This window comes from Chlorocebus sabaeus, chromosome 9 (assembly GCF_047675955.1).
Source record: "Chlorocebus sabaeus isolate Y175 chromosome 9, mChlSab1.0.hap1, whole genome shotgun sequence".
NCBI lineage: Eukaryota > Metazoa > Chordata > Mammalia > Primates > Cercopithecidae > Chlorocebus > Chlorocebus sabaeus.
In genome coordinates, this window is record NC_132912.1 from 67,987,597 (window position 1) to 68,002,837 (window position 15,241).

The 15,241-nt window shown below is 42.5% G+C and overlaps 1 protein-coding gene across 2 annotated transcripts in view; it reads left to right on the forward strand.

Annotated features, from left to right (window-relative positions):
- The window catches only part of MICU1 (mitochondrial calcium uptake 1), a 262,263-nt gene that overhangs the window by 150,227 nt on the left and 96,795 nt on the right, over positions 1-15,241 (forward strand). For both annotated transcript variants that reach the window (XM_007963109.3, XM_038009080.2), the window contains 2 exons: positions 11,942-12,024; positions 14,211-14,408. In XM_007963109.3, coding sequence (XP_007961300.1) covers positions 11,942-12,024; positions 14,211-14,408 — 281 coding nt within the window. The remainder of the gene's footprint in view (positions 1-11,941; positions 12,025-14,210; positions 14,409-15,241) is intronic.

Sequence of the window (15,241 nt, forward strand, 5' to 3'; positions counted from 1 at the left end):
ATCCTGGTTATATATAACAGGTTAATTATATAATCCTGATTTATAATAAGCGTGTCATAAATTTCAGGTGCCATTATTATTGTATTAATAATGGTTATTTGGCCAGGCAAGATGGCTCACACCTGCAATTCCAGCACTTTGGGTGGTCGAGGAGGAAGGATCACTTGAGCCCAGGAAATCAAGACCAGCCTGGGCAACATAGCAAGACCCTGTTTGAAATAAAACAAAACAAAGTGATTATTTAAATTTAAGACTTTTACTGATTTTATTTTATTACCTAATTTATTGCTCACATCTTAATTTACCTCATTTTCCTGTCTTTATTTCTTTATTTTGATTAATTTTTCTTCTTGTTTGCTGAAGAATTTTCTCAGTAGGATTGGCAGACTTTTTCTTAAAGGGCCAGATAGCAAATATTTTAGGCTTGTGGGTGATAATCTCTCTGTCATAACTACTCGATTCTGCCCTTGTAACTCAAAGGCAGCTATAGACAATACATAAACAAATAGCTAGCCAGCAGGTTACCAACATAGTTTCCCAGCCCTTGTCCCAGACTTTTGTTACTGTTTCTTGTGGAATTTTTATTAGGAAGGTTATGTGGATCATATAATATCAAAGTCCTTGCATGTCTAAGAATATCTGCTGTTGCTAATGTAGGTAAATGATGACTTCACTTCTGAGGAGGGGCCTAGAAGAGGGGAGGTAGACAGGGTCTCACTCTGTTGCCCAGGCCGGAGCACAGTGACATGATCACAGTTCACTGCAGCCTCAACCTCTCCACGTTCAGGTGATCCTCTGACCTCCTGAGCTCAAGCAATCTGCTAACCTCAGCCTCCCAAAGTGCTAAGATTGCAGGCATGAGCCACTGCACATAGCCTGACTTTGCTTTTATGGAATTCTTAGATTACGGTTGTTGTCCCTCAAGACTCTTTGGAACTTGCTCTGTAGTTTTCAAGTGTTGTGGAGAATTATGATACAACCTAATACTTTCTTCTTCCTGATAACTAATTTCTTTTCCTCCTGAATGACTGAGGATTATTATTATTACTGTTTTTTGTCCTTGGCATTCATCATTTCACCAGGAGAATTTTTTTCAATTCTGCGTTAAAGGAGCAGGGCTAAAAAGAACTAGAGTAATGCATTTATATATCATTAATTTTAGCTACTTCAGATTGCCTTATTGTCTTGTTCTCCCACTAAGGAAATTTCTGGATATTGTATTCCGGAAGTTAGCCATGAAAACTTCTTACCATTTTATGAAACGACAGAATGCTGTTGTACATTATGTAGTCTGGTCCCCCTGTAGTGCAGTTTAATGGGAGTATACAGCTGCACAACCACAGAAAACATATTTAGGGAATAGTCTAATTTACTCTTGTTTGAGCATGTTAAATCACTAAATGGTCTGAAACTAAAACTTATGGTACAATCAAAACATTGTTAACAGTGTTTTAAATTATAATTCTAGCACAACCAGAAGAAAGAACATCGATTTTAATTTTATTGAATAACACAGTGTCCTTTGTAACCAATTATAGTCTATGTGGGTTTTTTGTTTTTTGTTGTTTTTCTGAAGCAACAAATCCACGATAAGTGACTTCAGTACTGGGGCTGTGCACAGCAGGATGTGGGGCAGAAGCCCAGCAGTAGCCCAGCAATAAGCCTCCCAGGGTTCTACTGTATCACTCCACTTCCCTGCAGTGGCCTTCTTTGCCTGAGTATGGCTCTGCGGGTGACAACCACAGAATCACAATCCTCTGGGCAAGCACATGACTGTCCCACCATGCCCATCCTCCTCCTAAGTTCCTGAACCAGCCCTTTCATGGCCTCCATGCTTCCTCCATGCTTGCTCAGTGGCTGGCTTACTAAGCAGTATCAGAATTACCCAAAGTCCTGAATCATCATCTGGATAATGTGGTAGATCTCCTGTTCCAGCTGCTTTTCTGCCTCAGGGCTTGGAGAGCAAGCAGCCATTGGGATGAAGCATTCTAGGTGCTGTTGACCTGCAGCCCCCAGACAGTGGCACTGGAGCCCAGCCGTCCTCCCAGCACCACTGGCAACACAGACAGAAGGCACAGAAGCCACACATTGACCAGACGCTGGAAGACCAGGAGCCAGCCAAGCAAGACCCCCTCCAGCCATCTGCTTCTGGCTATTATGGTTATTGAGGCTATTGCTGGCCCCAACTGGGGTCTCCTAGAAGTGGGGCAGTTTCACTGCCTTCATGGCTAAAAGGACCCGGTGGCTCCCCGAGATAACTGCCCTCTTTCTGTTTTACTTTAGAATTAGGGAAAAGGGGCCAGGCATGGTGATTCATGCCTGTAATCCCAGCACTGTGGGAGGCCAAGGTGGGCGGATCGCTTGAGGTCAGGAGCTTGAGACCAGCCTGGGCAATATAGTGAAACCCCGTCTCTACTAAAAATACAAAAATTAGCCAGGCATGGTGGCGCATGCCTATAATCCCAGCTACTCGAGAGGCAGAGGCAGGAGAATCGCTTGAACACGGGAGGCGGAGGTTGCAGTGAGCCAAAATCACGCCACTGCACTTCAACCCGTGCGACAGAGCAAGACTCTGTAAAAAATATATATATATAAATTACATATAAAATATATGTTGGCCGGGCGCGGTGGCTCAAGCCTGTAATCCCAGCACTTTGGGAGGCCGAGACGGGCGGATTACGAGGTCAAGAGTTCGAGACCATCCTGGCTAACACGGTGAAACCCCGTCTCTATTAAAAAATACAAAAAACTAGCCGGGCGAGGTGGCGGGCGCCTGTAGTCCTGGCTACTTGGGAGGCTGAGGCAGGAGAATGGCGTAAAAACCCGGGAGGCGGAGCTTGCAGTGAGCTGAGATCCGGCCACTGCACTCCAGCCTGGGTGATACAGCAAGACTCCGTCTCAAAAAAAATAAATAAATAAATAAATAAAATAAAATAAAAATAAAATATATGTTATGTATATATTTATATTATATATATAAATACAGTGTAAAGGGCATGAACTCTGTTCTGGATACAAGGAAATCTAAGGTGCTATTCAGGGAACCAAAGACTTCAACCGGCCTTTAAACTCCCACAGGCACTGCAGAGTGACAGCAGTAGCTCTGCTTCTCTCCATCTCTACCACCAAGAGAGCCCCAGCTGGCTGCTTCCAGGAGGGATGCTGCTCATGAGGAAGACTCTGTGGCCTTCATAATGCCTCAGATGAAGAACCATGTCTCAGGCTCAGGGAGGATGATGCTGGGGCTGGCCAGGATTGGGTCACATGCCACCAGGGCAGGGGGCACACACCCAGATTGAGTCTCAATCTGAAGTGGACTGATTGATATCCTTTTTGCTGGCTTCAGCCCACAACCACCACAGTCTCTGGCTGCCTGGGCAACTACACCCTGAAGCCCAGGTTCTGTCTGGGCAGCCAGCTGGCTCCATATGAATTTTTTATTTTTTTGTCATTTCAGATCCTGCCATTTCAGGAATAAGTATTTGCCTAAGCTAGGCACAGTGGCTCATCCCTGTAATCCCAGTACTTTGGGAGGTCAAAGTGGGAAGATGGTTTGAGCCCAGGAGTTCGAGACCAGCCTGAGCAACATAGCTAGATCCCATCTCTATAAAAAATAAAGTTAAAAAATTGACTGGACCTGGTGGCATATGCCTGTCGTCCTAGCTACTTAAGAGATTTAGGCGGGAGAATTGTTTGAGCCCAGGAGCTCAAGGTTACAGTGAGCTATGGTTGCACCACTGCACTTCAGCCTGGGTGACAGAGCAAGATCTTGTCTCAAAAAAAAAAAAAGGTATTTGCCTGATTCCAGGGCAAAATGCCATAGTTACTCTCTTCATCTCCATTGACCTCAGGTTTCAGGATTAATGATGGATGTTTTAGCCAATAGATAATTATGCAAAGGAAAAATGAGGGCAAGCCTGACTTTAGTGCTTGTGAGTTGCAGCAGAAAGGGTAACAGTTAAATTTATTAACGGCGGGTATTAGTCCCATTATGCCCTGTCTGACATAAATATGCCTCTGTGTGTGTGCGTGTGTGTGTGTGCATGTGTATGATGTATATATGTACATATTTGTGTAATTTTTTTTTATTTTATTAGAAACAGGGTCTCCCTGTGTTGCCCAGGCTGGTGTTGAACTCCAGGCCTCAAGTAATCCTCCCACCTTGGCCTCCCAAAGTGCTAGGATTATAAGCATGAGCCACCACGACCGGCCAAATATGCCTTTACTACACAGTTACCTATGTGTAAAAATTAAATGTAAAACATGTAACTTTAGCCAGGCACAATGGTGGCAGGCACATGTAGACCCAGCTACTTGGGAAGGTGAGGCAGGAGGATCATTTGAGGCCAGGAATTCAAGGCTGCAGTGTGCTACAAATGCACCTGTGAATAGCTACTGCACTCCAGCCTGGGCATCATAGTAAAACCCACCTCTTGGCCAGGCGCACTGGCTCATGCCTGTAATCCCAGCGCTTTGGGAGGCCGAGGCGGGCAGATCAAAAAGTCAGGAGATAGAGGCCATCCTGGCTAACAGGGTGAAACCCCATCTCTACTAAAAACAAAAAATTAGCCGGGCGTGATGGCGGGTGCCTTTGGTCCCAGCTACTTGAGAGGCTGAAGCAGGAGAATGGTGTGAACCCAGGAGGCAGAGCTTGCAATGAGCTGAGATCGCGCCACTGCACTCCAGCCTGGGTGACAGAGCGAGACTCCGTCTCAAAAAAAAAAAAAAAAAACAAATAGACCCACCTCTTAATATAAGTACATTATATTATAAAAAGGAATATTCTCGACTTTGTGCATTTCTTTCATCATTCTGTTAGCTATAAGTGTTAACATGGCACTTACCATGAAACTTTAAAAATGCAGAAAAGGCTAACAGATTTTCAGAATACTGGTAAAATAGTTACTACCAGAAATGAAATCAGACTTCAACAAGCCAATTAGGTTTATAAAAAGAAAATTGGTCTGCTGTTGCTTAAGTGTGTTTAAGATGATAATATAATATTCGTTTTTTTGTTTTGTTTTGTTTTGAGACGTAGTCTTGCTCTGTCGCCCAGGCTGGAATGCAGTGGCACAATCTAGGCTCATTGCAACCTCCGCCTCATGGGTTCAAGCAATTTTCCTGCCTCAACCTCCTGAGTAGCTGGGATTACAGGCACACATCACCACGCACAGCTAATTTTTATACTTTTAGTAGAAATAGGGTATTGCCATGTTGGTCAGGCTGGTCTTGAACTCCTGACCTTGGAATCCACCCGCCTCGGCCTCCCAAAGTGCTGGGATTACAGGCGTGAGCCACCACGCCCAGCCAATAGTCTTAGTAATATAATAACATATCAATAATATAAAATAATCTTTTTTTTTTTCTTTTCTGAAACTAAATCATCCCGTGGAGATGCTATGCTACAACTGCAACATATCATACCATGGAAACATTTTCCCACTCTGTGGGAGAGGCAGAAAGATTTCCTTCAGACTGAGCCTAGCCATCATACCTTGAAGTATTCAGAAGGATGGAGGGAGGGGCATTTTTTGGGGGGTGGGGGGAAATCTAATCTTACAAAGTTTTCTTCTCCGTTCTCCAACCCTAATGTTATATAGAAAGCAAGACACTAATACCTCATAATAATGCTAGTCCATTGGTTTGCAAAGAAACAGTCTTGCTATTTCTTTCTTTCTTTCTTTCTTTTTTTTTTTTTTTTTTTTTGTTTGTTTGTTTGAGATGAAGTCTTACTCTGTTGCCCAAGCTGGAGTGCAGGGACTCGATCTTGGCTCACTGCAGCCTCCACCTCCCAGGTTCAAGCAATTCGTCTGCCTCAGCCTCCCAAGTAGCTGAGACTACAGGCACATACCACCATGCCTGGCTAATTTTTGTATTTTTGGTAGAGATGAGGTTTCACTATGTTGGCCAGGCTGATCTCGAACTCCTGACCTCGTGATCTGCCCACCTCGGCCTCCCAAAGTGCTGGGATTACAGGCGTGTGCCACTACACCCAGCCTGTGTGTGTGTGTGTGTGTGTGTGTGTGTGTGTGTGTGTGTGTGTGTGTGTTTGAGACAGAGTTTCACTCTTGTTTTCCAGGCTGGAGTACAATGGCGCAATCTCAGCTCACTGCAACCTCTGCCTCCCAGATTCAAGCAATTCTGCTGCCTCAGCCTCCTGAGTAGCTGGGATTGCAGGTGCCCACCACCACACCCAGCTAATTTTTGTGTTTTTAGTAGAAACAGGGTTTCACCATGTTGGTCAGGCTTGTCAAACTCCTGACCTCAGGTGATCCGCCAGCCTCAGCCTACCAAAGTGCTGGAATTACAGGTGTGAGCCACCACGCCCGGCCCCGTCCTCCTATTTCTGGAAAAGATGTCATGTCCAAAATTAACTGTATTTATGGTAGTGCATTTTTGGGGGGTATTGACCATTTAAAGTACCCCCCAGAAGAGGGCTATTATGGTGTTGAAGTTTTGGAAGTAAGTTCTAAGAAGCTTTTGTAGAGACATGATAAAGTTTATATGTATTCAGAGGGCCATCACATAAATGAGGAAGCAGATATATTTCTTATTTCTCTAGAAGATTAAACTATGACAGTTTTTAGGAGCTACACAGAGTAGATTTGGACTGTGCCTGAGGGAAAAAAAAAACAGCTCATTTAATATGGTCAACAACGTTTACACCTCAGAAGTGGTGACCTCCCCCTCAGAAATAATCAGAGGCTGTGTGATCATCCTTACAAATTCAGTGGAAAGTTCATCATTGAATAGAGGAACATATCCTGAAGTTTTTTTCAAAACTCAGATTTCCCTGGTATTGCATATCAGTTACCTCATTTATCCTCTAGCATTCTAAAACAGGAACGGGACAGACAGGAATTCTTTGATAGGAGAATCAAACCAATAGAAAATAAGAAACTTGTTTAGAATCTAACCTATTCATTTTTTCGTCATTCCATCAGTGCTACCAAAAAATAATTTAAGGCAGCAAATGACTCATTAGGTTATTGGAAAAGCCGGAATTAGAACTTTAGTTCAACCATTCCTACCTGTACTATTCCTTATGCATTTTCTATTAAAGAACAGTGAGAGGAAAAAGCCATGAAATCAACCAATGAAAGTCTCAGGACAGCTAGTGTTTATCTGATTATACGACCCATTACACATAGAAAAAGATATTTTTTTCTCTTTACTAAAACAAAGTAGAAAAAATGTGCTTCAGGAAACAGTGTAGAGTTGTTATTATTATCATGATTGTCAATGGTGGAATAATATTATGGAAACAGACTTGTAACCAGAACAGACCTAATATAGCTCTGTATCCTAGTAGCAAAGATTGTTATGGAAACCTAAGTGAAAGGTGTACAGTAATAAACTTTGTGTAGGGTCTTATTGTTCTAATCAGGTCCAACACTGGTTGAGACCATTTTGGAAATCGTGTAGAAAGTCAATTATGCTGTTTCAGCAGGGGGCAAAGCCTCACTCTTCACTCTAAGTAGCCTAGCATTCAAAAGAATTCCTCTTTCAGGCTGGTGCAGTGGCTCACGCCTGTAATCCCAGCACTTTGGGAGGCCGAGGCGGGTGGATCACTTGAGGTCAGGAGTTCAAGACCAGCCTGGCCAACATGGTGAAACCCCGTCTCTACTAAAAATACAAAAATTAGCTGGGGGTGGTGGTGTGCTCCTGTAATCCCAGCTACTTGGGAGACTGAGGCACAAGAATCACTTAAACCTAGGAGGCGAAGGCTGCAGTGAGCCAAGATCATGCCACTGCACTCCAGCCTGGGCAATAGAGCGAGACTCAATCTCAAAAAAAAACCTCAAAAAACCAGAATTCATCTTTCAGAACCTTTCTATGGAAACAGGTTATGAGTTAGAATAAATGCAGGATGCCATAAAGCTTTCCAGAACAGCTAGTTTTAAAAATTGCCCTGAAGCCTAGATTTGAGAGGAGACAAATAAGTTTACAAGAGAATCGCTTGACATCATATTCTGTGTAGCATGTTTCACTTAAAGCAAGCTTGTTTTTGGCTAGTTTGTCCCGTATGCTTTGACATGATTGGCAGATGAAGATTGAACAAGCTGAGAGCTCTTTCTAGAAAGACGGGCCCTGAGAGTCTGGTAAGGCCTAAGTGAGCATGTCCAAGGCTGCAGCCCAGCTTGCCTCAGCAGTGGCCCGAGTACAGGTGCATGGCCTCTGTGGTGTCAGCGCATGTACTTTAACAAGCACTCTCAGTCGCTCTGCAAAAAGCCAGTACTCTGAGAGTAACTATACCAGGATAAAAAGACAGAGAAACCTCAAGCATTACAGGGTATACTTTGTTTGGTATAATGTATTTAACCTTAGTTGTAGGAGGTGATATTAACCATAATTTGCTAGAATAACTCATTCAGTCATTTAAATGATCTGGGCACGTGCCTTCATGGAACTCACAGGACAGTAAGACTACAAGATCCTGATAAAGCTGAAGTTGTAAGCAGGTCTGTGTCACCTCTGTAATTGTGGAGAGAGGGAATGGGGATACTGCTTTAATTCGTCTATGGGAGCATACTGACTTGGCTCTTACCAAATGTCTTCCTATTTCTATTAATTTGGACTGTATTCCTTGTGATACTGTGATGCCGCTTCCTCTGTCACTGCCTCCTTTCCTTTTCATTGCACTTTAAACATGGACTTCCACCTGCACTCTACCCTTTTCTTGACCTTCTCCTCACTCCTCAGTTCTGCATGGGCAACTTCATTTCAGGTTCTTTGCAGCTAGCCACTTGTATGCCCATAAATCCCAGCTTAGACCTCTCTCTGCTGAGCTTTAGACCCATATTTCCAACTGTCTCCTGAACATCTTCATCTGCATAAGCTGAGACCCCTTGAATTTAGCAGATCCCATCCAAACTCATTTTATTTCTCAAACTTTTTACATCTATTTGCTCTCTTTCTTCATGCCATGCAAGCTACACAGTAGTCTGAGCCCGTCATGCTGTCATTTCTTTTCACTCAACTCATGACAGCTAACTAATCATTAAGTTCTATAATTTCTGCCTTCTTCAGGTATCTCAAATGTGTTCCCTCCTCTCCATTACCACTGCCATCACCGCAGTTCACATTTTCAGCATTTATAAGAGCTTCTGATCTTCTCTGAAGCTGGCATTTATTTTCCAACTCATTCTTCACACAGTAGCTGGAGAAGTCCTTTATAATTGCTTGATAGTGTCACTCTCCTGCTTAAAACCTTCAGTGGCTTCATATTTTCTGCCATTGTTACATTCTCAAATATCTACAGGAATTAGGCAAATAACATATATGAGTGAAGTGGGCCAAGTGTGACACAATAAGGAGAATAAGAGAGGACATTTCTGCTGAAGAGATTTATAATCAGAATTTTTAAAAAACATATGACAAACCAGCTGGGTGCTGTGGCTCACACCTATAATCCTAGCACTTTGGGGGGCTGAGGCAGGAGGATCATTTGAGGCCAGGAGTTTAAGACCAGCCTGGGCAATGGTGAGACCACATCTCCACAAAACATAGAAAAATTATCCAGGCTTGGTGGCACGCACCTGTAGTCCTAGCTATTCCAGAGGCTGAGGCAGGATTGCTTGAGCCCAGAAGTTTAAGGTTGCATTGAGCTATGACTGGGCCACTGCATTCTAGCCTAGGTAATAGAACAAGACCCTGTCCCAAAAACCAAAAACCCATGACAAATCTATCTGAGAGTTTAATGTTGCCTGTGGATCTTCCATTTACTACAGTCAAGTCTAAACTCCTGAGCATAACACAGGCAGTGTTTCTGTGATATTGGTTATCTCCTTGAGATGATTGGAATGTTCAGCTTTTACAGAGACTGACACAACCAGTGAGTCTTGTTTTGTTGCTTAGTTTTTAGGTCAAATCATGTCAGCATGAAGACTCTGTGTTTTTCATTCTAAGTACCTCTGTGTTCAAATTAGAGGCCGTGGAACATAAGGAAAGTTTGTAGGCTTTGGAGTCAGTGGTGACTTAAGTTCAATTCCCAGTTCTGCCAAAAAGGAGCTGTGTGATTTTTGAGCCAGCCATTTAACTGCTTTGAGCCCAAATATCCTCCTTTGTTTAAAAAATGGAGAAATGAAAATTTTTAAGATAGAGAGTATGAAGTCAAATAATAAACACCTCCAATTATCTAGCTCGATGCCTGGCACATAGTAACTCCTCAGTAAAATTTGACATTCAGGTAGCAAAAATTGGAGAAGTGATAATAAATATACAAAACTAATTCGCCCAGCTGCATCCTTCCCAGCAGTTGTAGGCTGGGCATGGTGGCTCACGCCTGTAATCCCAGGACTTTGAGAGGCCAAGGTGGGAGGATCACTTGCAGCCAGGAGTTCAAGACCAGCCTAGCTAACATGGTGAAACCCTGTCTGTATGTGGCCTAAAGGAAAGCAAACCTATTGGAAGTCAATGTCAAGTGGAGCAGACAACTGGAAGCTGACACACACATGATTCACCCAGGCAACTAAAAACCAGGAGTTTCCAGCCTAGCTGCCTAGCTCTCTGAAAATGGAATTTGAACCCAGAAAGTGTTGCTGTTGACAAATTCATGAGCAGGATGGGAATATGGCCTCTCTAACAATTATGCATAATATACAAAGTTCATTTTACTTTTTTCTCTGCATAAAATCTTTACTTTTTTCATGTAAATGATAGTAACTGAAATTTTAATTCAACAGTATAAGGACACGTAGAATATTTATTTTGGTTTATTCTCGAGAGCTCTATACATTTGAAGCACCAAAGGAAGGAAGTAAACAACTTAGTTTTCTTTACCAGAACATTTAGTATGGGAAGGGAGGAGGGCTATTGAGTTTATGTTTTATTCCAATGCACAGAGTATATTAAAGATATTATGACTTATCTAGGTACACTAAAGAAGCCTTGAAGAGCTTTCATCGTTAAGGGAAAGCTTTGTCAAGCTTTGCATTTTTTCATTTTGGTATTTAAACTTCAGCTTAATTTTACCATTTAAGTATACTTAGTAATTTGTGTATGCAGCTGACATGATTGAAATAGGGGGCTGAGGCCAGATGTGGTGGCTCACACCTGTAGCCCCAGCACTTTGGGGAGGCCAAGACGAGTGGATCACTTGAGGTCAGGAGTTCAAGACCAGCCTGGTCAACATGGTGAAACCTCATCTCTGTTAAAAATACAAAAATTAGCCAGGCCTGGTTGTGCACGCCTATAATCCTAGCTACTCAGATGGCTGAGGTGTGAGAATCACTTGAACCCTGGAGGCAGAGGTTGCAGTGAACCAAGTTGGCACTACTGCACTCCAGCTTGGGCAAGAGAATGAAACTGTGTCTCAAAAAAATAAAAAAGAAATAGGGGGCTGAGTACCTTACGGTACACTTTTCTGCCTTACCATAGAGCTGTAGTGATAATGAATAAACTAATAAAAGAAGCCAACTTGAAATTATCCATGTTGGCAGGGTGACATGCCCAGAACTCCTGACTGTAATTACAATAAAGAGACTAGAAATAACAAAGTAGAAAGCTGGCTTGTTGTGAGGACAAGACTAAGAGGTAGTGTTTCAACTTCTTACTTTGCAGCAATATGTCTCACCCTAGACACACTTTCTTGTCCAGGTAAGTAATACCATATTCAAACAACAGAACAACATTAATATTATATAGCTAAGAAGATGGTGTCTCTGAAAGCAAAGCTAAACCATTTAAGACAAAGAACGTTGAAACAAAAAGATAGACAAGTGCCATCTTTCTGGCCATAGTACTACTCTTTTTTGGTTTCAAGGAGTAAAAGGGTGATCTCAATAAATGCAGTATCATTTTCCATTTACTGAGACTTTGACTCAGTCACTTTTACGGTGACTTTGATACTACATTTTAGTGCTTAGCCTTTTGTTTTTCTTTAAAAAGGGATTTATTTTCGGTCAATACCTTCTAAATATCTTTTTTCTCTCCTCTGCAGCTCCTCAGAGAAATTTTGAAATTGCCTTCAAGATGTTTGATTTGAATGGAGATGGAGAAGTAGATATGGAGGAGTTTGAACAGGCAAGTTGTCCTGGAGAGTTCCTTTAAATATATTAATACTTAAAATACATGTTCATGTGCCTTGGAGTTACCTTAGCCCTGGTCAGTATACTCAGAGGCTATTCCAATTTTTGAAGTACCTAAAATGTCATTTCTCAAAATTATTCTTTGAACAGGTGGGTTGGTTTTGTTTGTTTGTTTTCACTCTAAATGTAATGAATTATTTGAACACACCATTAAGGTCACGGTTGCTCTGTTTCCCCAACATAAATTAGGTTATAATGCCTCTAGCTGGGAAGCTAAATTATGGCAATTCAACATATACCAAAAAGCTGCTATGTGCTAGGCAGTTCCAGAATACAAGGACTACATATTTTCTTAAAGGATTTCTTTTTTTTTTTTTTTTGAGATGGAGCCTTGCTCTGTCACCCAGGCTGGAGTGCAGTGGCCGGATCTCAGCTCACTGCAAGCTCCACCTCCCGGGTTTTACGCCATTCTCCTGCCTCAGCCTCCTGAGTAGCTGGGACTACAAGCGCCCACCACCAAGCCTGGCTAGTTTTTTTGTATTTTTTTTAGTAGAGACGGGGTTTCACTGTGTTAGCCAGGATGGTCTCGATCTCCTGACCTCGTGATCCGCCCGTCTCGACCTCCCAAAGTGCTGGGATTACAGGCTTGAGCCACCGCGCTCGGCCAAAGGATTTCTATAAGAGAAGGAAAAATGGTACCATACCTTTGACTATAGTAGGTGACAATTTCTTCTAAATCCCAGGAATAGATTACATTTCCATATAACTTCTGCCATTGAGGAGCCATGGTACTTCTCCAGATACAGTTGTTATGATTGCCAGACGTGGTTTTAAAACAGAAAAACTGTATGTATAGGAAAAAGCATTTTTTGTATTCTCAAAATGAGGAAGAGGGCAAATATTCCAGGAAGTGGGAGAAAGTATCAGGTACATTATGTAAGGTAAGAAACTGGGTTGGGCATGATCACTTGTGCTTGTAATCCCAGCACTTTGGAAGGTGGAGGTGTGGGGGGACCACTTGAGGCTAGTTTGAAACCAACCTGGGCAACATAGTGAGACCCTCTCTCTACAGGGGGAAAAAAAATTAGCTGGGATTGGTGGTATGTGCGTATAGTCCTAGCTACTCTGGAGGCTGTGGTGGGAGGATCACCTGAGCGCAGGAATTTGAAGTTGCAGTAAGCTATGATTGTGCCATTGCACCCCAGCCTGTATGACAGAGCAAGACCGTCTTTTTTTTTTTTTTTTTTTTTTTTTTTGAGATGGAGTCTTGCTCTATCACCTAGGCTGGAGTGCAGGGGCGCAGTCTCAGCTCACTGCAATCTCCACCTCCCTGGTTCAAGTGATTCTCCTGCCTCAACCTCCTGAGTAGCTGGGATCATAGGCACCCCCACCACACCCAGCTACTTTTTGTGGTTTTAGTAGAGATGGGGTTTCACGATGTTGGCCAGGCTGGTCTCAAACTCCTGTCCTCAGGTGATCCACCCACCTCTGCCTCCCAAAGTGCTGGGATTGTAGGCGTGAGCCATTGCGCCCAGCCGTGAGAGAGTTTTTGAGTCTCAAAAACAAATGTTCATCCTTTTCCCAACAGAGATTTTCTAAGAGGATCCCAATTGTAAAGTTGTCAGGCTGCCTGTGTTAGAACCCTAATTCTACTATTTGCCAGCCATTTGACCTTGAGCAAGTTATTTAATTCTGTGTGCTTCAATCTTGTTTGTAAAACAAGGATAATAATAGGACCTATAAGATTATTGTAGGCTGGGTGCAGTGGCTCACGCCTGCAATCCCAGGACTTTGGGAGACCAAGGTGGGAGGATGACTTGAGGTCAGGAGTTCAAGACCAGCCTGGCCGACATGGTAAAACCCCATCTCTATTAAACTACAAAAAATTAGCCAGGCTTGATGATGTGCACCTGTAGTCCCAGCTACTCAGGAAGCTGAGACATGAGAATTGCTTGAACCCGGGAGGTAGAGGTTGCAGTGAGCTAATTTCATACCACTGCACTCCAGCCTGGGTGACAGAGACTCTGTCTCAAAAAAAAAAAAATTGTTGTAAGCATTAAAAGAGAGAATTATAATACAGAGTAGGCAAATAGTAAACAATAGTTATGATTCTTACTTTTCTATGTTTATGTTTTTTCACTTCCTAATATTTTTCTGGATGCGGGTTTGATTCTGTATTAGGTTCAGAGCATCATTCGCTCCCAAACCAGTATGGGTATGCGCCACAGAGATCGTCCGACTACTGGCAACACCCTCAAGTCTGGCTTGTGTTCAGCCCTCACAACCTACTTTTTTGGAGCTGACCTGAAGGGAAAGCTGACAATCAAAAACTTCCTCGAATTTCAGCGTAAACTTCAGCATGATGTTCTGAAGCTCGAGGTACGTCTTCCTTAGACTTAGCAGATCCATCACATGTGGAGCTGATGGGCAGGAGGGCCTATGCTATAGACATTCTTTCCATTTCCCTCCAGCTGTGAGAACTGATTGGTTTGGAGCTTATCAGTGATTTATAAACTGACAGCAGATAGGAAACAATATGTTCTGTGAAAATGTCATGAAGTGAAGTGTTTCTTCGAAACACTTGGTTTTCAATCGGAAACAAAAAACCTCTAAACTGAAAATCTTAGCTGTCTTTGTATGCTCAGTTTGTGGAGAAAGAAACTCAGGGATCACAGCAGTTCTCAATCTGAGCATATATTCCTGTTTTTTTGTTTATCACGTGGAAGACACCAGAAGATGGAGATGAAGAAGGATGGATAATTGCAAAGGTAGTAAGAGCTGGAAACACAAAATGTCAGAATAAAAATATGTGTGCTTAATATAAAATATATGTGCTTACCCAGGCACAGTGGCACACACCTGTAGTCCCAACTACCTGGGAGGCTAAGGTAGGAGAATCGCTTGAGCCCGGGAGTTTGAGAGCAGCCTGGGCAACACAGTGAGATCCTGTCTCTTTAATTGTTTAAGGCAATGTTGCTGAGAGTTGCAAAGGTATCTTACTGTGTTTGGGGATTTACAAGTTTACTTTTCCATTTAAAGTTTAGACCAGCTTGCTATTCTGGATATTTATTCCTTTCAAAACATTCATCAAATGCCTTCTATATGTATTTTTTTGTCTGGAGACAAAAAATCTAGTCTCTAATTTCTTGACATTTTTAAAAATTCCCTTACTCTGGTGTTTCCCAACCTCTTTTTCTTCTTTATTTTTTCTT